Source organism: Podarcis liolepis (assembly GCF_965112155.1).
Source record: "Podarcis liolepis genome assembly, chromosome: 9".
Lineage (NCBI taxonomy): Eukaryota > Metazoa > Chordata > Lepidosauria > Squamata > Lacertidae > Podarcis > Podarcis liolepis.
The window spans coordinates 9,228,203-9,251,949 of NC_139564.1; the positions used below are offsets into that span (position 1 = coordinate 9,228,203).

The window sequence follows — 23,747 nt, forward strand, 5'->3', positions numbered from 1 at the left end:
CTTCTTCCCTTGGGGGTTCCCCAACTGGTGCCCTTCACCATTTCTCTATCCAACCAGCCCATGACATCTGCTAAGGATGGGGGAGAATTTTGATTCTGTACTCATTTGAGGTTGAACCTACCTAACATTTTCTGAAAGGGTATGCAAACCAAAACACAGCAATCCTTCAAACTTCACATTTCTACAAATTTTGCAATGCAGTTCTATGACTAAATGGTGTGCCTAAAAATGCAGGTACTAGAGTAAAGTGTGCATAAAATTTGGTGAAAATAGCATATGAAAATGCACTATATCATGTGAACTTGCCTCGCAAAAATGTGTGTATTAGGCAAAATTGCATACAAACAAAGAAGAAATTTGCACTGAAATACTGGTGGATTTTCCCAGTGACATTTTAAAAATTGCAAACCTGTGCAGAAATGTGGAGAGCTTAATTGTATGTGTGGAAAAATGAGAACTGGAGGCAAACAAAAATTGACATATTCAACCATCCCTAATTGGAACATCCTCATGAAATAAATGAAAGACAGCTAAGGGTATTTGCTAATTTCCAGATTTAGCTATTTTCCATTTTAAACCTTCATTAATAACTTTTTTCATTTCTGTGTGAATTAAATCACTTATACTTAATAAGCCATACTGAGTTCAGTGGAATTTACTCCCAGGTTAGTGAATATAAGGTTCTAGCAAGAAGAGAGGGGACAGCTCTTGAAGCAAGATAGACCTGGGCATTTGAGATGAACATGAAAGTGTCTGCAGAACGGGATAATCCTCAAATATGAAACGGGTCTCTGAGCACAACAGCAGGCAGACGTAATTGTAAATGTTTTTTTCCAAGCAAACAAGCGTGTATTCAGGTGGGATTTATTTTTAAATGCACCTCTAATCTCACCTTCTGTAGATGCTTCAAGAACTGGGGCTCCCATGGTGGATGCTTAGAGCACTTGATTAAACAAAAAAAAAAAAAAATCCTGTTGTTAAGTAAGGGGTAAAATCAGCTTTTTGAAGGAGCTACCAGCAGGCTGCCAGGAGAGGAATAAGCTCCTTTAGGTAATTTTAGACTTCAGATTTATTGGTCTCCTCACCCAACTGTGCACAATCTTTATTTCACTTACTTCAAATGTGGTACCGAAGTCTGGCTGCATTCAGCGGTTCTCCTGCTCATTCTGCTGAATGGGTCTCTGGTCTTCTGTCCCAAAGTCCTGCCCTGATAGCACCACTGAAACTCCTCCCCGATTCTTATCTATCACCTGCTGCCAAGACCCAGTTTTCTAATACATCTGGATTCTGTTCCCCAGAAACGGAGCACAAGCAATTTTGTGCACTTCTGGTCCAAGAAGCCAAGTTACAGGGAACCAGGCAGAGGGCCTTCTCGGTAGTGGCACCCGCCCTGTGGAATGCCCTCCCACCAGATTTCAAAGAGAAAAACAACTACCAGACTTTTAGATGACATCTGAAGGCAGCCCTGTTTAGGGAAGCTTTTAATGTTTGATGCACTACTGTATTTTAATATTCTGTTGGAAGCCGCCTAGAGTGGCTGGGGAAAGCCAGCCAGATGGGTGGGGTGTAAATAATAAATTATTATTATTAATTATTATTATTATTATTATTAGCTGCATGCAAGCAAGCAGAGGAATATCAGAGGGAAGTAGGATGCACTGAGAGGTATAGAAAGTACTGAAGTAGCCACACAGCTCCATGGGAGGTCATTTTTTTTATTGAGTTTGAGAAGACGTTGCTTTCCCTTCTTGAGATTAAATCTGAATTGGGTGTTTGTGTGCAAAAGAGAGGAGTTGAGCAAGATAGAGAGCTTAAAAGCTCTTTTTGAGCTGGGAAAACCCAGTTGTGGGTTGTTCCTGTGAGATCATAGAAGCCCCAGGATGTTTGCACAGGGACAGTTTCAAGGGTTTGGGTATATACGTTTTTGCGTATACGCAGAACGCTTGGAACCGAACTCTAAGATGAGATCATGCTATATATGCAAATGTGGATGTTGAATAATTTTTTATTGACATAAGGAAATTAGATACACATGCACACAATTCTTCCAAGGAGCCTGGTGTTAAGGTTACTCAGCGATTTTGCATTTTAAAGCAAACGAACCCGATTTGCAATTCCTAGGCTAATAAATCAGAATGCAGGTATGTTTCAGTTTGTGAAAAACGATAAGAGAGAGAGAATGAATGAATGAATGAATGAATGAATGAATGAATGAATGAACTCCAGCAGGCTCTTCTGGTGTCCTTATGTTCTTGACTCTTGTTGGGTTCTGTCTTTCAGATGAACCATGCCTGGGCGACAAATCTATCTTCTGCCAAATGGAAGTGCTATCCCGGTACTGCTCCATCCCGGGCTACAAGAAGCTCTGCTGTGAATCTTGCAGCAAACGTAGCAGCACCCTCCCGCCACCTTACCTTAGCGAAGCTGCCGAGACCGAAGAGGGCGTGATGATCAACCTCCCCAAGACTTTGGCTTCTCCAACGTCTTCAGTTCCTCCTCGCTCTGAGAGGCGCGGTTCTTTGGGCAGGATGTCCTTGGCAGAAGAAGACAGGCATGCCCTGATCCCCAGTGCCTACGGAAGGGCCAGGGTTGCCAGCCCACCTCAGCGGAGAGTTCAAAGCCAAGCGAGGAACAAGACTTCTGGGCCAGTTGCGACGCCGTTACAACTGCCAACCATGAGTGGGCACCTTGCCATCCACACATCCACAGCCTTGTTAGATATCGGTCCAGCTGTGACACAGAACAGCAGTTCAGCTGGCGTCCTGTCTCCAAATAGACCCTCAAAGAAAAATGAGAAGCAAGCGGACAGGCGGCAACCTCTGAGGCCTTCCACTGTGGAAAGATGAAACTTAGAAGTAAAAAAGGGGGGTGGGAGATACCTAAACTGGAGAATGTGTCTCCTTGCTTTGTTTGGAGTACGGTGATGCATGCAAACCCTTCCAACACAAAACTTTCAACAAGTCAACCGCAGAAAAGGAGGTGGAGGGAAAAAAGTGCTGGCTCACTTTCCAGTGACATCCATCCTTCACTCAGTTTGTCCTCTTCTTCTTCCTCCTCCTCCTCCCAACATCTGGCCACCCCAAAAACTTTGAAGGGAAGCACCAAAAATCACACCGATGTAAAAAGAAGATGAAGAAGAAGAAGCAAGTAGCTGAGTGGGTTGGCCATTCTCTGCCACCCAGACCCCCTAACGTTGCACGTCGGCTGCTTTTGAGGGTGGAAAGTATGATTGATTAAAAATAAAGGAAGGAAAGAAATTAAATGTTGCTTTTGAGGGGCGGGAGGGGGCAACCAAGCAAAGGCACCAAAGTTTACAGGTCTACAGCGTATTTTTTACTGTGGAACATTTGACCTCCATATGAATTGTATTGCTAATTTATCTCTAGAAGCAAATGCTAGAGTATGGTTCACCTTTGTCATGTACATAGGCTTGGTTGGCACATCATGCTGAGCCAAAGCGTGGCTGAGCATGGCCACATGAAGATACAGGCTCCCAGAGGGCTTTTCAGCTGTGTTGCTCCTCCCCACTCATTCTGTTACTTAGCCATGAGTTAGTTTAGTACAGGGTCCTGCGAGGCTCCAGAGGTTACTGGAATACAACTCCCATCATCCCTGCCTCTGCGCCATGCTGGCTGGGGATGATGGGAGTTGAAGTCCAACAACATCTGGAAGGCCACAGATTCCCCATCCCTGGCTTAGTGTGTCATCTGAAGCCAGGCTTGTGGCTTAGCTCTCCCGTACAAACCACGAGGCATAAAAAACACAGGCAGGCCATAGTTTGGTTTTAGCTTGTGGTTAACCTAGAGTGAGCAGACCCACAAGCCTGTTAGCAAAGCCAGTTAAATAATGCAGGCAGAGTGCACAAAGAGGAAGAATCCTCAGAAAACTTTAGCAAGGACACTGGAATCAACCTCAGTGTATAACTTGAGGGGGAACGAACAGAAAAGTTTATACATAGTCAGGAGACATTCAGTCAAACATACAGAGGGAAAACTCCTTCAGAGTTACACAGCCAATCAGGGCACATGCTGCCTTTGGAACCATCATGTCTTTCTGCCTGGTTGCTAAGCAACACTTCTACCCCGCCTCTAGGCTAGGTGGCTTTAACAGTGGCAACATAATTAACCCTTCAATTACAACGCCTGGGTTCAGGTCCCACATAACAACAGCACAGCAAACAGAAAGGATCAAAGCAGCCACAGCCTCCTCTCCTGGAGCCTGCTTTCTCATGTGCTCATGCTAAGCTATACTTTGTTTTAGCACAATGTGCAAACCAGGTCATAGTGCATATAACAAATAGAGAGGGAGGGAAAACAGTGTTTTTTTCAAGAGTTTTGTGTTATTCAGCCATTTGTTTATGGACTTTGCATTTCAGGATCATGTTTAGGTGCCTGCCGTTCAGTTCTGCCTTATTTACAAGCCATGAGCATGTTTGTTTTTTGCTGGGATCCAAAGACCTGGATACAAACAGTGCTGCACACCAATCCAGGTCGCCAAATGGCTTTGGACATCCGCGAAGGCTTTCTAGATCTCCATTTCCCAGCATGATTTCCTTGTGCTGCCTCAGACTTACTCTAGAGTATCTCCCAACATTCTGATGTGGGCACAGTATCAACTGAGGGAAAGTGTGCCGAGAGGAGAGGTTAAGTCTGAAGACCTGAAAGGCCAGCCTTCCAGCTAGGCTGGTGAAATATACTCGGAGTCGAGTGTGAATTTCATTCTCTTTATTCAGCTCGTAGTAGCAATGAATGAAATTTCCCCCAAAATGTCTAGCTATATAGACATTATTTACACAATGGGCCCCGCGTGATTGGCTAATTCCGGGCTGCTCCTGTAGGCCAATCAGGTTGCGGATTCACTTCCTCTAGAAGCCTGATTGGCTGCTCCTGCAGGCCAATCAGGTCACTGATTCACTTCTACCTGGAGCTGGATTGGGTGGCTCCTGTGGACCAATCAGACTGCTGCATTCTGGATCCTATTGTTCTAGGATTCAGCTCAGTATATAACAGCTGGTCTGGAGGCAGAGCTGCCAAGAGGCTAGCAGTGGCCTGAAAGGTCTGCCCACAGCCTTTAGGACCCCCAGCAAGCAGGATTACAGAGAAAGATAATCTCCTACCTTTATATCCTTCCAAGGGCATTGGGGTGATCATCTCAGTCATGCAATCCATGGCTTGGTGAGATGAAAGGCATCAAAAAGTGCATGTTCTAAGTTGATTCATTCACACCACTTTAGGTATGTGGGGTCGCTGAACTGTCTTGGCAAGGAAAGGGAAAGCAATTCTCCTTGCCTCTGGTGGGTAGGAAACAAACATGCAACCTAACACCCCAGCCTATACTTAAGGGGGTTAGTGAGGCCTGGACTCACAGTGCCTTCTTCTTTTGCCTGTACCCCAATGCAGCATCAGTTGCACATGGGCTGTGCACACCAATCCCAACATTAGATTGTGCAACTGAGATTGCAAATGACCACGATTTACAGTGTGGTTGGTCACAAGTGGCATTGGCACTGCCTTGTCTAGACAAGGTCCAGGATGGTTTGGCCCATCACAGGGACATCACCAAAGCTGCAAATTTAAATGGAACCTGAGAAGAAATTGGTGGAAAAGGTGAAGATAATCATGGGCACATCCTCAATGAAATGAATGCTAGAATTTGGGGGTCACTTGCTATGAGAGAAGGAGGATGTAAGGATTTACTGACGGAGCACATGGCTCCTGCCTGGAGACATGATAATAGCCACCTACCTGAAGCTGAGCACAGGGACATAGGAATCTGCCTTATCTCAAGTCAAACCATTAGTCCATCTAGCTCAATATTATATGCCCTGATTGGCAGGATCTCTCTTGGGTTTCAGGCAGCTTTCTCTCCCAACCCAACTTGGAGATATCAGGAAATGAAGCTGGGGCTTTCTATGGGTGAAGCAGATGCTCTCCCTGAAATATACTCCTGCAATGATTTCATGCTCTTTATTGCAGCTTGTAAAACAGTGATTGAATTTCCCCCCAAACCTCAGGCCTTTATATACATTGTTTACACAATGAGTCCCGTCTGATTGGCTGATTCTGCTTCCCTCCTGTAGCCTGATTGGTCTGCTCCCACAGGCCAATCAGTTGTTGCATTCTAGGATCCTAGAATGTTGTTCTAGGCTCCAAGTTTAGTAATCTGGTCGGTTCTTCCAAAAGAAATTGTCTGGGGACCCTGTATATCCTACCTTGAATTCCAGGGGGGAAATGAAGGGATACAAAATTAATCACTAAGTAAGAAAAACGATCTGTGTGCACACGGCTCCAAGTTCGGTTCTTGGCATCTCCAGGACCAGAGTTCAGAAATGCCCTTACAAGAGACCATGGGGCACTGCTGTTGGTCAAAGTATAGAGTACTTGAGCAGATGGACCCATGCTTGCCTGACTGCCTTTCTTTTCAATAGGGCTTGTGCATGAGAAGGTCTTGCTTATAGCACTCCCCTGGTGTGCAGTAAAAGTATGGTAATGTCCCTGAAAAGAAGGTGACTTAAGTTTACTTTTTAAAAAATAAAAATAAGAATCTGCTAAATTGCCTGTTCGTCAAAGCCAAAGAGCGGCTCCAAACTAGGACAGGAACATGGTGTAGGAGTGGCAAGCGCTGGAAAAGCACTTAACTTTTTCATCGATTTCAAGCTGAGAGAGTGCATTGACCAGCTGCACCACCATATATGCATCCAACTGGGACAGATTGCCAGCCATTTGGGTCACTATCAAACTTGTCAGGCAACTTCTCTCTCTCTTTGTGTGTGTGTGTGTGCGTGTGTGTGCAGGGTTTCGCTGTAAGGTACTTGTATATAGGAATGAAAAGTAAAGCTATTTATTAAAAGTTGGTTGTGGTGGTTTTCTGTGCCAGTGTTTCATGTCCTAAAAACTTGCGCTTAAGATGGCAGCACCGTTTCCTCTGGTGTAAAGTGTTTCAAATTGAATTCCACCCACGGCTGCAAAGTGCTGTTGCAGTCTAAGCATGTTTATATGCACGTAAGGGCCCCACTGCAGAGGACATACCTTAAAAAATGTAGACGTGTGTCAGCTGAGCTCTTTCCTATTTAAATTACCGAGCAAGGACAGAGAGGGCCCATCCCACCAACATTTTGCATTTTGCTTTTGAAATGTCATATCTGAATCTATTTGAAGGTTTATAGCACGTCCTTCCAACGCATTTCTATTAGCTCTGTGCTCAAATATGCCCTTTCAATTTCTTGAAATGTTTCTTCCCCGGTAAAAGAGGCTTCCAGTTATTTTTGCTTGCCTCTTTCTCAGGGTGCTTTAGAATTATTTTAGACTTTCTTTATCATTTTAGAAGCTGTAGGAATGCAAGAGCACACCCCGTCTGTGGCTGTCTGTCAGATGCCTGATATCAGTGTGGTTGCTGATTTTGTTTTCAAAGGCAGTTTTTCCTTTTACCTTGGTGGGGGGGGGGGACTTTTTACATTGACTTATTTAGAAGTAAAGCCATGCCAGTTAACACACACACAGCTCAAACCAATTAAGGGCTGTCAGACGCACAGGGGGTAACTTACCCATCTTCCTATACAGGACAGTTTTCGTGGAACATGGGCACCATATCTTCCCCTTGAGGGTTGGGGAAAACTCCAGAACAGTTCTAGGGGCACATGGAGAGCACGCAGGGAGAGGAGAGGGACTGGAAGTCCCACTGAACAGGCAGACGTCCTTGTACTTCCTCTCCTCCTGGACTGTAAAGTCCAGTAACACAAAACCACAGTAGACTAATTTTCCCCAGCTTGCTCCACTCAGTTTCTGCTTGTAGTGTCAGAAAAACTAATGGGCCAACTTCAATAGATACAACCCACAGAACAGAGATGAATTAAACATGGAAGATGTGGAAACTCCTCTACAACATTTGTAGATTTCACTCACGGAACAATTGATGCCTCAAAAAACTGTGTTATTCACCAGGATATCCCCAAATGCCACATTTAATGTAGGAATCCTTACTAGCAATGTTGCCGATCTAGTGCAACTGGCATTCCGGACACACATGAAATTCATAGAGGAATAAAGTAATGATGCATTTCCTACATCAACATGAGCAGAGATGTTTCTTGCACAGAAATCCCACCCAAACATGCATCTTGGTGTGATTCTATTTTAAAATAAAAAATAAAAAAAATATTTATTAGAGTTTCCAATTTTTTACAAAACAAAAAGAAAAAAGCAAACATAAAAACATTAAAAACACATAACTTTCACAACTTATTTTCTCATAACTTATTTCCCCGACCTCCTCATACCTCCCCTTCTTGTATATCCAATTCAAATTGTTTATACAGCAAATCCTTATCTCAGAGCATTACAGCTTAAAAAGAAAGAAAAAAGAAAAAAGAAACACCTTATTTTCTCTCCATCATCTTAGATTGTTATAACTTCAAATTCTTACTTAGAAAAAGAAAACCATTTTATCATAATTACAGCTTGAAACCACTTAATTTCAATCCAACATCATTCAACATTCCTTAATTTTACAATATTTTTGTAAATAGTCCTTAAATTTTTTCCAGTCTTCTTCTGCCGACTCTTCTCCCTGGTCACGGATTCTGCTAGTCATTTCTGCCAGTCCCATACAGTCAATCAGCTTCATCTGCCATACTTCCAAAGTAGGTAGATCTTGTGTCTTCCAACATGTTGGTGTGATTCTACAGCCAACCTCCTGGAGTTCCTTCCCTATTAATTATCAGCATCCACCATTCCGTAGCTGTGCCACCACCTCCCTTCTACAACTGCGCAGAAGCACTCCCCCACAAATCCGCTGCTGGAAGCTTCCTTGCTCCCAGGTGTATTGCCATGCAGGTAGATGGACAAATCGGTTTCTCTCCATTTTGTCATTTTCCCAATCGTCAGTTCCACCCACCCCATTTCCACATCAGTTTGTCATTTTGAATACTGGAACTAGGCGAACCATTGAGTCTCACTGTCAGGCAGCTTCTGATGTTTCTATTGGATTCTTCCCAGAGTCCTCTGAGTCTGAAATCACGTCTAATGGAATGGCATACCAAGCCGAAACAAGCAGACAAAGAAAGCAGACAACATTAGTCTGGGAGCCTGAGTGGCAGTCCTATTATATGCTATTGCAAAAATGACAGGACAGGCAGCTTGGCTTGTGATTTTGAGGTGGTGCTGGCTGCATGGTCTGTAATCAGTTATTTTGATTGATTAAGCTGCATGTGAACTGGAGAAGACGCAAGGGAAAAACAACTCACAAATGCCATCTGTCTTGTTGATCGAGAGCAGTGAAAAGATAGTTATAAATGTAACTGGACAGTATTTGGCACACCAGTTGTCCAGCTTAGCATCTGAACTGCAAGCTTGGCTAAGACCATCTCTGGTATAATCTCCTTGAACTGATATTCTCCTGCAAATCTCCTTATACTTTAATCAGGAGTCAGCAAACTTTTTCAGCAGGGGGCTGGTCCACTATCCCTCAGACCCTGGGGGGGGGGCAGACTATATTTTGAAGAAGAAAAAATTGAATGAATTCCTATGCCCCACAAATAACCCAGAGATGCATTTTAAATAAAAGCACACATTCTACTCATGTAAAAACACCAGGCAGGCCTCACAAATAACCCAGAGATGCATTTTAAATAAAAGGACACATTCTACTCATGTAAAAACATGCTGATTCCTGGACCATCTGCGGGCCGGATGGAGAAGGCGATTGGGCTGGATCTGACCCCCGGGCCTTAGTTTGCCTACCCATGCTTTAAATGCAAGTTGCTCCAATCCAATTCTAATTCTGCGTTTCAAAAGGGAGGGGCACTTGTGATAGATGCGGTAGAATGTGGATGGAGATGCTTAATTGAAAAATGCTGCAGGTGCAGATATTGTCCATGTTAGCGGCAGACTGACTCCCGAAAAGGCTTGGTACCTTTGAATGGGCTGTAAAGAAGTACCCTGTTGAGGATAATACTGCTAAATAACTCATAACACATTTAATGACTGCAACTCAACTTACCATGATGACGAATTGGAGGACTCTGAATACAGACATAATTTGATATGCGGTTGGTGAAAATATGGGACATTGCTCTGATGGACAAATGAAATGACAAGATGCGGGGACACAGAACCAATACAAAGACAAGTGTCTTTCAAATGAGATGCTTTGATTTTCTTTGGAATGGTGCCGTGAAAGAACATGGATTCAGAACTCCTACAATTTGCGGCAGACTGTGGATAGATACATTCCTTTAAGATGGAACATATCATTTCTGTAGTTTTCCTCTGCAACTATTCTGCACAGGGTGGGGGTGGGGGACTCCAGACAATTTTGTTTATCCTGTTTTGTTTTGTTTTTGTTTGTTTTGTTTATCCTGTTTTAAAGCACAACCACATCTTGCATAGGGCTTACATTCCAGGGATGATGTATATGCAAAAGCATGTATGCTCAAAGCGCTCCCTTGGAACCAAGCATGTGCAAACACACCTAGCCTTGCAGAGCTGAGCCCTTGAGCCCCAAGCAAGGCAGATAGCTTAAAAGCTCTTCTTGTGCTGAGTTTTCCCAGTGCGAAAAGAGTTTTTAAGCTCTCTGCCTTGTCTGCACTTAACTTGTGGGATTTCAACCAGCCTGTTGAAATTGTGTGAGTTAAATGAGCGCTAAGATGCAAACATACCGGACCTGGAAAGATAAACACTTATTATCATTATTTTAAAAATGAGAGAGAGATATACTCTGAACAAAATGGGAGCAGTAAGACTGCTGCAAGCTAGTCATACCCCACCAGAAATGTTGGAGGGTATGTTTTTCTAGGACAGGGTGAGAGACCCCTGACCCACAGGCCAAACGTGGCTGCCCAGGCCTCGCCATTCAGCCAACAAGGCAGTTTGGTGAAAGCTGCACACACCATATATGTCAAGTGCGGGAGTGGAATTTCTCAAGTACAGAGGCTCACACCAAATTTCAGACTTCATTCAGTAATGCATTACCAGGCAGAGTTCAAAGAGTCTGCAAGAACATTTTCATCAGGGCACACACTATACAGCGGTACCTCAGGTTAAGAACTTAATTCGTTCTGGAGGTCCGTTCTTAACCTGAAACTGTTCTTAACCTGAGGTACCACTTTAGCTAATGGGGCCTCCTGCTGCCACCACACGATTTCTGTTCTCATCCTGAAGCAAAGTTCTTAACCCGAGGTACTATTTCTGGGTTAGCGGAGTCTGTAACCTGAAGCGTCTGTAATCCGAGGTACCACTGTACAGTCATACCTCCGGTTGAAGTAGCTTTGGGATAAGTATTTTTAGGTTGTGCGCTGCGGCGACCCAGAAGTAATGGAGTGCATTACTTCTGGGTTTCTCTGCTTGCACATGCGCAGATGGTCAAAATGACATCACGCGCACACGCAGAAGTGGCGAATCGCGACCCGCGCATGTGCACACATGCGGACATGGGTTGCGTTCGATTCTGGATGCGAACGGGGCTCCGGAACAGATCCCGTTCACATCCAGAGGTACCACTGTATAGGCAAATATATATTGTCTTAATTGTTTATCCTCTACTCAACCACCTTCTGCCACTCCAGTACTTCACTACCTTTCATCCAATTGCAGTGCATAATATAGAATATAGGGCCCATACATTTCCCCTTTAACTAGTTCTTGTATTCCTGTTTACGTGACATTGGCCTCACTAATAAGGGTCCTAACAGTAATTCACACTCACAGGTAAGAACAGGGCTTCAAAGGGTTAGGGTTAGCTTAAATTGGGCTTCCAGTTGTTCTGCTCCTGGAGCCAAGGCTAATGTGCAGTGAGAGCATACTTTGTTCAAAGAGGAGGAAGCTGTTTCCATGCAATGAAAATGACTTCTCCCTCCCAGCTCTGTGCTTTGATGTAGCCTGCTCTGCTCCTTAAACCTTGGATTTCTGAAGGTCTAAAGGAACAAGACACGGCCACTGGCAAAGGGTTTTCAAACAGCCCTGAGACACAAAATTGAAATGTTTCATGATCAACCAGAATAAACAACAGATACAGAAATGCTTAAGGGCCACGATAATAAAGCACATCTATAAGCTATCTGGGCTTGTGGCAGCATCCCAACCTACAAACAATAAAAGAACGCTATCTTAAATGATTATTAAGAGCTTAGTTCTGTAAAAGTGGAGGAAACTCCAGCTATCATAGATGAGGGGGAAACAGTGGCCCCCAAACATATTATTCCTGATGTCAACGTTTCCATCAGTTAAATTTCCTCAATTGTAGAAAACGATAAGAGGAAAAATATGGTCAGAGCAGAACAGCTAACAAAAATCTAAATCAGAAAATATGCTTTATGGAGTGGGAGTTATAAAGAGATCTTATAAGGCCTCAAAAATAGCAGCGACATTAGAATCGTTTCGAAGGAACCATAATCAAGTGCTAACAGCAGAAAAGTACAAGTCTTTAAAAGCAACCACAGGCCAAAAAGAACACAACAATATTAATGTAGTCGGTGTGACTTTATTGATTACACAAATAATGAGGCATAAGGTAGAACAGTACCCACAGTTTACAACATCGTCTGCCATGCATGAAATGTATTTTAATTGTTTCCCCATCACCCTGTTCCTCTCCCCTTCCTATAAATGTCTATAAATTCTAACTGCTATTGTTACAAAATACCTTTTGTTCATTGTCACCAATCTAAGCAATACACATTAGACTATGTGCATCATTTCATATCTGTAATGATTGTGGTATATACAATTTGACACAATTTTGTTAATGAGTGTTTATTGTTTTATTTTTATGCTTTTATTTTGTGTAATGGTTGCATGCCATATACTCAACTGAGAAACAGAATGGTACAAGTCTCAATTATGGGAATGACTTTGGTTCAAACCAAAGAAGCTTGTAAATTATCTACTTTCCTCCACTAAATCAATACTAAAGATTTGGGGTAATTGTTCTCCAAAGCTAACTTCAACTTTATCCCCTTTAGCTTAAATCTTAAAATAAAAAATAAAAAATAAATGGCAGTATAACAATGCAAAGACGACAGACTATCAACAAGGATATCTGGAAAGGACTCAATTGGGGAAGATAGTATGAGCAAAGTCACAATATATCCTATGAAGGTGCCAAAGAAGTAACAAGTCAAGCGCATTGTTTCATTATTTTTTTTTCAATTGAACAATGGAAATTAAACATCTTTTTTTTTCAGATGAACAATTGCTGTTTAACATGAAAAATCTGATAAAGGAAAAGTAATTGCACACACACACACACACAATTCTCTCCTATTCGAGAAAAAATGGGAATGAAACCTTCTGAACTTAAATCAATCATAGAAGAAGACTGGGACTAGCTGTTCAAAAATATTTTAGTGGTATTACTAAAGGCAGATCTAAAAGAAAACTATTTCAAAGTTATATTTCAATAGTATCTAATGCCACATAACTTATAGTCAAAGCTCTGTACTGCTTGAGGTATAAAAGGACCTGGAGCTGCAGGCAATTTTGGTCAAAAATGTTGGGTATAATACAGGAAATTATGGGTTCTGATCTGCCCAGGAATCGTAAAACAGTTATTGGAATGCTCTGATCTGATTGTTTTCTCCCGCTCCAGAAGCTAGGACCCAAACCAATGGCTTCAACTTGCAAGAAAGGAGATTATGACCAAATGTCAGGAAGAACTTTCTAATGGGAAGAGCTGTTTGACAGTGGAACGCAGAATCCATTTTTGTCACCCTATTGTTAGTTTCCATACAATAGGTATATAGTTCAAAAGAATATTCTCTGCTGAAAGATTTAACTTTTTTCTGCACAGTCATAGTTATGCAGACCAGCACTTCCTCCCAGAATTTAGTTAAGCACAGAACACTGTACAAGCATATGTTTCAGAGAGGCCTCTCCAATGCTACCCAGACAGTGGGAAAGTATTTTAGCCTTGATACCAGAGGTGTCAATGGATCTTAAATTAAGACAAATACAACAGAAAATAATATTTAGAATCTATTGGTCTCCTTTATGGTCATACAAAAAGGTACCAGCTAAAACCTCTCAACTATCTTGAAAGTAATGTAAATTGAGGGTCGATTCTCGCCCTTGAGAATCTCATATATTTCTGCCCTCTCCATTTGGCCCTTGTTGGGCTCCAAACTTGCTTCTCACTAAATGGTGGAGAATGATTTGTGGAGGGGGCAGGAGAGATAGAAAAGAGATATTTGACAAAGCACTTATCTAAATATATAGTTTTTGGAGCCAAGAACCTGGAGATGGAAGATAACTGGGCTCACCTGCAGGATGAAATACAAGCCAGTTTCTAATTAGGCATAGCTGCTGGTGTTGGACCAGAAATAATTCTAAAGGAAATAATTGCCTTGTTTTCTCTCGGCCTGTACACCCACAATTCAGCTGAAGAAAGACAAATTGAACACATTTGTGCCCTGGCACAGCACAGAAGACCTTGGGATTGTGATTGATCACACACTGAGCATGAGGCAGTGGTGTGATGACTCTACAGACTACAACTCCCATCGTCTCTAGCAGGACCAGTGGTCAGGGATGATTTGTAGTCCAAAAAACAGCTGGAGACCCAAGTATGGGAAACCTTGGTCTACACTGAGTGGCAGTAGATCTCCAGGGTATCAGACAGGGGTCGGTTTCAGTGCTACCTAGAGATGGCAAAATAAAAAAATTCCTTCCAGTAGCACCTTAAAGACCAACTAAGTTAGTTCTTGGTATGAGCTTTCGTGTGCATGCACACTTCTTCAGATACACTGAAACAGAAGTTGCCAGATCCTTCTATTTAGTGAGAAGGTGGGGAGGGGTATTACTCAGAAGGGTGGTGGGAATGGGTGATTGGCAGATAGCTGAGATGAGCCTGTTGACGACTCTTAACGACTGCAATAGGTCTTACAGGAAAAGAGATGGCAGTGATTGATCCTTCTGCATTCAAAGGTGCTGTGGTTATTAGGGCATGTTTTCAACTTTCCAGTTCCAAAAATGCGGGGCGCTAAAAAGGTGTAACATGACTTGGGAATTCAAAATATATTTTGGTTAAGTGAATACAGTATGATTTGGTTTTGCTTGGTAAGTAAAAGGTCTGCAAAATTGCACAGAAATCATTAAAAATGATTGCCAAGTACTTGCAGTCATAGTATATCTTAATTATTTGTTGTTGTTGTTTAGCATTATCTGACATTTTCAGCAGATAAAATCACAAGTCTTTGGTTTCCTGTAAGAAGTTTATTTGCTTCTTCTTCAAATGCAGACTTACCCAGCTAAATGTTATCCAATCACAAAAAAATAATGGCAGATTAGAATTCCTCACACTCAAAAATATATATTTAAGACCGCTCACTGAAGAAATTTGCAAATATCAAGTTTTGCTCCTTAAAATGGTACACCCTAAAATGACATCCTCATTGGATATGATTTCCCAGCCTGGCCCAACAGTCAGAGGCAGGTGTGTTGACTGGCTGCTATGCTCACACACAGTGAGATAAGGCTGTTCTGCCCTGTATTTGTCACATGCAACATTGCTTTCATTCAACTGCACTTCATATTCTAGCAAAAATTACATTATTCATAGACTCATAGAAGTTGGAAGGGACCCCAAGGGTCATCTAGTCCAACCCCTGCTGTCCCCACTGGCAAAATGATATAACTTGTGAAATCCATTATGCACATTAAGTATGTTATTGATATTCCACCCCATTCATGACAATGCAAAGGAAACACAATGCAAATGGGGAAGAAGAAAACCATAATCAATCACATATACCACAATCAATTATATATAATTTGTGGGCTAAAAGCAAGAACAGCAAATACCAATCAAATTTGCTGGACTGATGTCCAGACAGATAAAAACAACAAGAACAACAACAACAGCAATTTATTTATACCCCACCCATCAGGCTGGGTTTCCCCAGACACTCTGGGCGGCTCCCAACAGAATATTAAAAACACAATAAAACATCAAACATTTAAAAAACTTCCAATAATAATAATAATAATAATAATAATAATAATAATAATAATAATTTATAAGTGAATAAGTGAATGACAGCAACTTCTGCTGCCGTTCCTGTTTTATGTCTGAATTCTTTGACAGCCCTACTCTTCGATTGCATTTTTTAAAATTCCCTGTACAGTGGTACCTCTGATTACGAATGCTTCTGGTTACGCACGCTTTGGGTTACGAGCTCCGCTAATCTGGAAGTAGTTGCTCCTGGTTGTGAACTTTGCCCCAGGATACAAGCAGAAGTTGTGCCCCAGAGGTGCGCGCAGCGGGAAGAAAGGACGCCTCAAGATAAGAATGGTTTCAGCTTAAGAACGGACCTCCAGAACGAATTAAGCTCGTAACCAGAGGTACCACTGTACTCAAAACAGTTGTCCTATTAAAAAGTTAATATTATTTTTAAGAAATTCTTCTCCAGCATGGTTGTTTTAATTCTAAAGCATTTTCTCATATAAGAGTGAAAGTGGGGAATACTCCAAGGAATGGATAGAAGGGCAGAGTCTGACTCTCTAAAACTGCGCCAAGTCTCCATCTAAATGTCTTTGTTAATAAGCAGAATTTAACTTAGAAAACGTATCTGCTGTAGGCAAAAAGCAGGAGTACCTGGTATCCAGGCAAAGAGACTTTCTCCAATATTTGCTGAAAGCTGGAGATGGAATTGATTCCAGATTTCCTGAGGCAAGTTATATAGATCTGACTCAAACCAGGCATGCAGAGCTTCCCTGCATCTTTCAGGGGACTAGGTTTTGTCGAGGGGGGGGGGTGCTTTTGTGTTCGGCTTGTAAATTTTACAGGAGCATTTTGCTGGCTGGTCCAGCTATTTGATATCTCAGCCTATCCTTAAGCTAATCAAGAGATGAATCAAAGCTCCAGTGCTACAAAGACCTTACTAAGACTAGGTAAAGGTAAAAGGTAAAGGACCCCTGGACGGTTTGTTGTTGTTGTATAGTCGTTTAGTTGTGTCTGACTCTTCATGACCCCATGGACGAGAGCACGCCAGGCACTCCTGTCTTCCAACTGCCTCCCGCAGTTTGGTCAAACTCATGTTCGTAGCTTCGAGAACACTGTCCCACCATCTCGTCCTCTGTCGTCCCCTTCTCCTTGTGCCTTCCATCTTTCCCAGCATCGGGGTCTTTTCCAGGGAGTCTTCTCTTCTCATGATGTGGCCAAAGTATTGGAGCCTCAGCTGTCCAGTCAAAGGCAACTATGGGGTTGTGGCACTTACTTTCTGGCCGAGGGAGCCGGTGTTTGTCCACAGACAGCTTTCTGAATCATGTGGCCAGCAGGACTAAACCGCTTGTGGCACAATGGAACACCATGATGGAAGGCAGAGCGCATGGAAATGCCATTTACCTTCCTGCCGCAGTGGTACCTATTTGTGTACTTGCACTGGTGTGCTTTTGAACTGCTAGGTTGGCAGGAGCTGGGACAGAGCAATGGGAGCTCACCCCGTTGTGGGGATTCAAACCGCCGACCCTCTGATTGGCAAGCCCAAGAGGCTCAATGGTTGAGTCCACAGCACCACCCGCATCCCTAAGACTAGCATGCCTGTGGGTATCTGGTGGTCTCTCCTGGTGTCTTTTACTCAAGCACCATCAACCTGCACCCTCACAGCTCCATTTTCTAAGGCACTTAGTTCAAGAGAGCAATCGTCCATGGTTCTCCAGGGTTCCAGGTAGGAGACATTCCCAGACCCACCAGGAGATGCTAGGGATCAAACCTGGGGTTTTCTGCATACAAATCAGATGCAGTACAAATGATCTGGCCCAGGATAAGGCAGTTTCACATAACAGATGTGCATTTTGTTGCCACACAGACATAGGAATTCTGTGTCAGACCTCTGGTCCTTCCAACTCAGTATTGTCTACACTGACAGGAAGCAGTTCTCCAGGGCTTCAGACAAGGATATCTCCTAGCGCTCCCTGGACATGCAGACCCCCCATGTATCCCCATTTTCTTGGGACTGACCTGGATTTACAGAAGGCATCCCAATTGCGGATTTGATCCTGGAATGGCGCACTTTTCCTTAGAACGTCCCTATTTTCATTGGAGAAATGTTGGAGGGTATGGAGCTATGCGACCCCCGAGCCAAGGAGATAAGTAAATATACAACCTTTAGAAGATGTCTGAAGGCATTGTTGTTGTTTTTTAAAAAAATGTTGTATACTGTTTTTATATATGTTGCAAGCTGCCTAGAGTGGCTGGGCCAACCCAGGCAGATGGGTGGGGTATTAATTAATTAATTAATTAATAATGTAATATAATAATTAATAAACATGAAAATAAATAAATAAATAGGACATCCCTATTTTCATTGGAGAAATGATGGAGTGTGTGGACATGTCAGAGACTGAACAATTACAGTGGTGCCTCGCAAGACGAAAAGAATCCGTTCTGTGATTCTCTTCGTCTAGCGATTTTTTTGTCTTGCGAAGCAAGCCCATTGACGGATTAGCGGATTAGCGCTATTAGCGGCTTTTAGCGGCTTATCTGCTGATCGGATCAGCTGATAAGCGGCTTAGCGGCTTAGAAAAAGGGGGGGAGGAAAAAAAACCAGCAGGAACTCACAAGACATTTTCGTCTTGCGAAGCAAGCCCATAGGAGATTCGTTTTGCAAAGCACCTCCAAAACGGAAAACTCTTTCGTCTAGCGAGTTTTCCATCTTGTGAGGCATTCATCTTGCGGGGCACTACTGTATTTATTTCAGCTTTCTATATCACCCAGGTTTTTTGTGGTGTATGTCAGGATGGCAAAAGAAGCATATCATGGATGAAATTCATTGCAGAAGAGAAAACTTCCTAATAGTGCCTGGCAAAATCGAAAGATCGTCAACCACCTGAATTCCAACAGGGAAGGACCACTGAATGAGGTCCACAATGCTAAGCATCCAGTGCCTGAAACATAACCCCTGTGTAAGTGGGGAGTTGCCTGCCATCAGGCTACCCTAAAGGAATCCTGCAAACAAGCTGTTGGAATATATGAGGGTGGAGGCAGGTGGGTGGGAGCTGGCTGTGAGCAGACTGAGGCTGATGAAGCAGTGCTCCATTTGCCCTCGTGGACCACCTCCACCACCACGAGTCTTCTCCATACCAAGCAGATGTTCTACCATGGATCCCAAGCACGTTCTGCAGCAACTGCGTGAAAGAACTGGAAACGAGCTCAGTGGTAGAGATCCTGTTTTGCATGCAGAAGGTCCTAGGTTCAGTCGGCAACATCTCCAGGCAGGGCTGGGAGACACCTCATGCCTGAAACCCTGGAGAGATGCTGCCGGTTGGTGTATACAACACTGAGCTTGGTAGAGCAATGATCTGACTTGGTGTAAGGCCCCTTCCTATGATATAGTTTCCTTCCACATCAAGGAAAGGAGCTGCACTTTGGAGGCGATTAGCCCTGCTGGCATGGAAATCAATACACCTAGTTCCTATTTACAGACGTTCTTGCTAATGCAGTGTGGAACTCGATGGCCTATCAGCATTTCCCACAAGCAATCAATTGCTCCATATTGCAGTGGGAAATTGTTAACTGGAGACACATCATTCTGTCCAACTTTATTTTCTTGCTCTCAAAGTCAGATGGAAACTACCATTCATAGACACCCAGGAAGGACAGAAGTGACCAACTGGTAACAATAATTGGAGGGTGAAGTTTAAAAGAAAACTCTGAATGCCACAGCAAAGCTTCAGAGGGAGCTTTGAACTGCTCCTGGAACATTTTGCTCATGGGCTAAGTTGTTTTTAACTTGAAGTGATGAGCTTGTCAGTAAAAGGATGCATGGGGAATGTGTGCCATTTTCTTTTTGTATTTCTACATTTAAATATTTAGCCTTCCAAAGGGAATATTCTCATGGAGAGTAAGTACTCTTGGGTAGAGGATAAAGCATTCTGTAAATACCAACTGGGTTTATTTTGCAAGTTCATTAGTTTTCTAAAACAACGCAACACTGATTGATTGGGGAGACTGCTTCAGGCAAACAAGAGAACTGAAGTGTGCTGGCTGCGCCATGAAATTTCTCAGTATCTTATGCAACTACTATCGAAGTTTCCAATCTCAAGGTGGCTTAAGAACTTGAGAGACCTTCTGAACCAGACCCAAGGCCCATTTAGTCCAGCCCCTAGTTCTCTGACCAACCAAATGTCTATGGTTCATATGCATTTTAGGCCACCCATAAAATCTTCAAGAAGGCTACAGGGCAGTAAGTGTAATTTCTTCACATTTATATCCAACCTCTTTTCCGTCCTAGAAACCAAGGCATCATATGTGGTTCTGCAGTAGCTGCCCATCCAAGTACCAGACCCAGACCTGCTTTACTTCATAGTAGTAGTGGACTTGTGTACCTTCAGACCACACCCTGGCCTGAGTGCATTTGGGTTGTCCCACTCCATTTTGCCAAAGAGCTTCCAACAAAAGTTCTCATCCCTAACCAGAACACCACACGACTAGAGATTCATGCCAATAATTTATTTTATTCTTGAACATTACACTACACAAATTGACTACAAATTTTTCTCTTTTTCTAAAGTGATGAGAGGATTCAGCTGCTGCTCTTCAAACTGAGCTTGTCAAACAGGTACTCCCCTGTGCCATTCTGGGGCAGTCCCAGGCGCCTCAGGTTCGTGAGGTGGTCTCCCAGCTGCTTGATGACCTTCACCTCTTCCTCCAGGAACTCAGACTCCAGGAAGTCACACAGCTGAAAGGTGAAAGACAAGCACTGGTCAACTGCACATATTATTCACCATAAGCTATGGACAAAGAGAATCTGCCACCCTCCAGATGTTGGATTTCAGATCAAACCAGCCTGCCTGAACAGCGATTAGAGTTTGTGATAGCTGCAATCCAACCACATCTGGAGGGTCACAGATTTCCTACCAGTGGATTAAAACTTTTGTATACATCTTGTTTAAGAACTGGGTCACAAGGGGAATAAGGCATGTAGCTTTAACTTTCTCTAGATAAGCTAAACCAAAACCAACAGCCACCAATTGTGTCAAACCATGGAAGGGCTACAACAAGGCTACACCCTTCCAGTTTTTGAATGCCACAGAGAAATTAAAGATATACTAGGCATTGGTGCTGGTTTTATGGAAGGAAACAAACCTTGCACGTGGGATGGGAATTTTCACAGGTAGCTCAGAGCTAACTAACCCTCCTAAACCTATGAAGCACGAGACTCCTGGAGAATGTAGCATTGTTGAGAACTTACATGAGGGTCTCCCTTCTCTGTTGCCAGCTTGTGCAGATCCAGCAAGGCCTGGTTCATCCTTTTCTCCAGCTGCAGGGCCGACTGCAGGGCATCCAAGCTGTTGCCCCACTCGTCCTTCTCTGGCTTCTGTGCCAAAAATCAGATACAGAGACTCAGAACACCAGCCTGTGTCTTGCTACATGCAAACAGCACTATCAAATCACAACACACACTCTCCTCCCAAATGAAGCCCAGCTAAAGATCTTCCACGTTCACTTACCTTGAGGTCCTTCAGCAAGATGCGCCCCCCTCTCTTGTTCTGGTATTTCAGGAACTTGTCTGCATGCTCCCACTTTTCTTCGGACTGCTCCTTCAGGAACTTGGCCATGTGACACAAGGCAACATCATCCCGGTCAAAGTGGTAGGACTGGAAGGGGAAGGAAAAATACAGGTCATAGTCAGATGAGGACATGTAGCCAATATGCAAGCATATCCCTTCCCACCCCAGATGTGTCCATGTATTTTGGACTCACTGTTCTCCACTTTGCATTGACACAACATCTGAAAAGATACTACTTGAATAGATGGCCTACTGTAGCAGTAGTACAGATAGAGAGTTGGTTGACCACCTTCAGCCCCCAGACCTGAGTTTCTCCACAAGCACCTTCCACATAGAGAAGTGAAGTAGTGTGCATGCACACGAAAGCTCATACCAAGAACTAACTTAGTTGGTCTTTAAGGTGCTACTGGAAGGAATTTTTTTATTTTCACATAGAGGTAGTAAAAGCAAACTAAAAACCCCTCCAGTGTACTGGAAAAGCTTCCTAGTTACCATAATAACTACATTCTTACAGTGCAGAATGCTAATTATAACAATTCAGCATGGTTACTTCACTAAGGGTTCTAACAGGTCTGGAGTTGAAAGACATGGTAAAGCATCAAGGGTCTTCCAGACCCTGTAACTGTTACAGTTTATCAGAAGCACATTCTCCCACCTATAGCACACTTACTTAGAAAAACAACCCAATAAGCTACATGAGACTTGAAGCTTAACAAACATACTTAAGACTGGGGTAAATCTAAAATGACACAAACAAGTTGCAACCAGGTTCTTCCTATTAGATAGCCAAAAGTCACTTACCATAGACAGATAAACATAGCTAGCATTCAACTCCAGATTCACCAGCTGGTTCAAGGTAGCTTCACAGTCAGCATGGAAGTTCTGGCACACCTGAGAAGACATCTCTGTATCCTAGCAAAATAAACTGAGACCAAACAACACTACAAGCCCTACACTGCTGGTGGTGTAGAAAAACGGGCAGCCCTAGTGGTTTTTATACCATTTGGGGCAGGTAACTTGTTTGTGATTAGCAGCAGAATCATCCAATAGAAATGCCAGTTGGCTCTGGGGGTGGGAGAATGACTCAGCAGAATGGGACAAAGCTAGCAGCTGATGACAATTTGGTCTCCACCTAGTAATCAAGTCTTATTTGACCATTTTCGGCCCTTTTTTTTTTTAGAGAGAGAGGGGGGATACTTAATCAGTTGTGGGTTTTTTTTTTTTTTTGCACTACTTTGTGGGTTGTTTCCATCACAGCTGCAGGAGTTTAAGGAAGAAGCACGAATTTGTAGGGAAGGGCAAAGACTCACAGCACAATCCTAGGGCATGCCTACACAGGAACAATTCAATTGAACTCAATGGGACTTGCTTCTGAGTAGGCATGCATAGGACTAGACTATGAACTTTGAAGAGATGTGCAGAGCTGGGAGTGAATTCATGCATAAGAGCAAATCTGCCACCTTCTTCATTCTCCTGCACAAGTGAAAGACGAGCATATAGGAACTCGAACTGGGTGTGTGTGCAAATTTTACAATTATTCATCATAACCTCAGATTCAGTAAGAGATACATAAGGTAGAGTATTGTACTCAGCCTTGAGGGCCAGTGTGGTGTAGTGAGACAAAAGCATGGGTAGCTATCATGGCACCTACCAGATGTTCCTGGAGTCCAACAACATCTGGAGGACAACAGGAGTCTTTCTTGGCCCATTCAGGAGATGCTGGGGTTTGGACATAGGAATTTATTCATGCAACCCATGCATTATTACCTTTCCTCTTATGCAGGGATGAGGAATCTGTTGCCCTTCTGATGTTGTGGGACTACTGCTCCCACCGCCCCTGTCTATTGGCCACACTAGCTTAGGCGGATGGAGACTGGAGTTCCCTCCAACAACATCTGGAGGGTCAAAGGTTCCCCATCCTTGCATAGCTGTCAACGTTTCCCTTTTTTTAAGGGAAATTCCCTTATTCCAAATAGGATCCCTCGCAAGAAAAGGGAAAAGTTGACAGCTATGCATCCTTGCCAAAACCAGAGATCAATAAAGGAACAGGATAGGGGGAAACTAATTCATCACCCATGTGGATTACCATTGAACATGAGCCGTGAAAGCGCCATTCTCTACAAGTGACACCACCATGCATGGATTGGTGCAGCTCCCTTTTAGGATTTTGTATTATTCCCCCCCCCCCCACACACAGAGGTAGTGGATTGTCAGGTGACAGATAGAACAAGGACACATAGACAGGCT

The 23,747-nt window shown here is 43.2% G+C and overlaps 2 protein-coding genes across 2 annotated transcripts in view; one reads left to right on the forward strand and one right to left on the reverse strand.

Moving 5' to 3' along the window:
• The window catches only part of ADAMTS3 (ADAM metallopeptidase with thrombospondin type 1 motif 3), a 137,510-nt gene extending 130,661 nt beyond the window's left edge, over nucleotides 1–6,849 (forward strand). Inside the window, exon 23 of the mRNA XM_083458599.1 lies at nucleotides 2,281–6,849. Coding sequence (XP_083314725.1) covers nucleotides 2,281–2,846 — 566 coding nt within the window. The 3' untranslated portion in view covers nucleotides 2,847–6,849. The remainder of the gene's footprint in view (nucleotides 1–2,280) is intronic.
• A 13,643-nt stretch (nucleotides 6,850–20,492) lies between these two features.
• LOC310714545 (ferritin heavy chain A-like) lies at nucleotides 20,493–22,404 on the reverse strand. The gene is made up of 4 exons (XM_083519841.1): nucleotides 22,302–22,404; nucleotides 21,441–21,587; nucleotides 21,182–21,307; nucleotides 20,493–20,668 (listed from the first exon to the last, which is right to left on the reverse strand). The coding sequence occupies exons 1-4, from the start codon at nucleotides 22,401–22,403 to the stop codon at nucleotides 20,513–20,515; spliced, it is 531 nt and encodes a 176-aa protein (XP_083375967.1). The 5' UTR covers nucleotide 22,404; the 3' UTR covers nucleotides 20,493–20,512.
• Nucleotides 22,405–23,747: the final 1,343 nt, after the last annotated feature.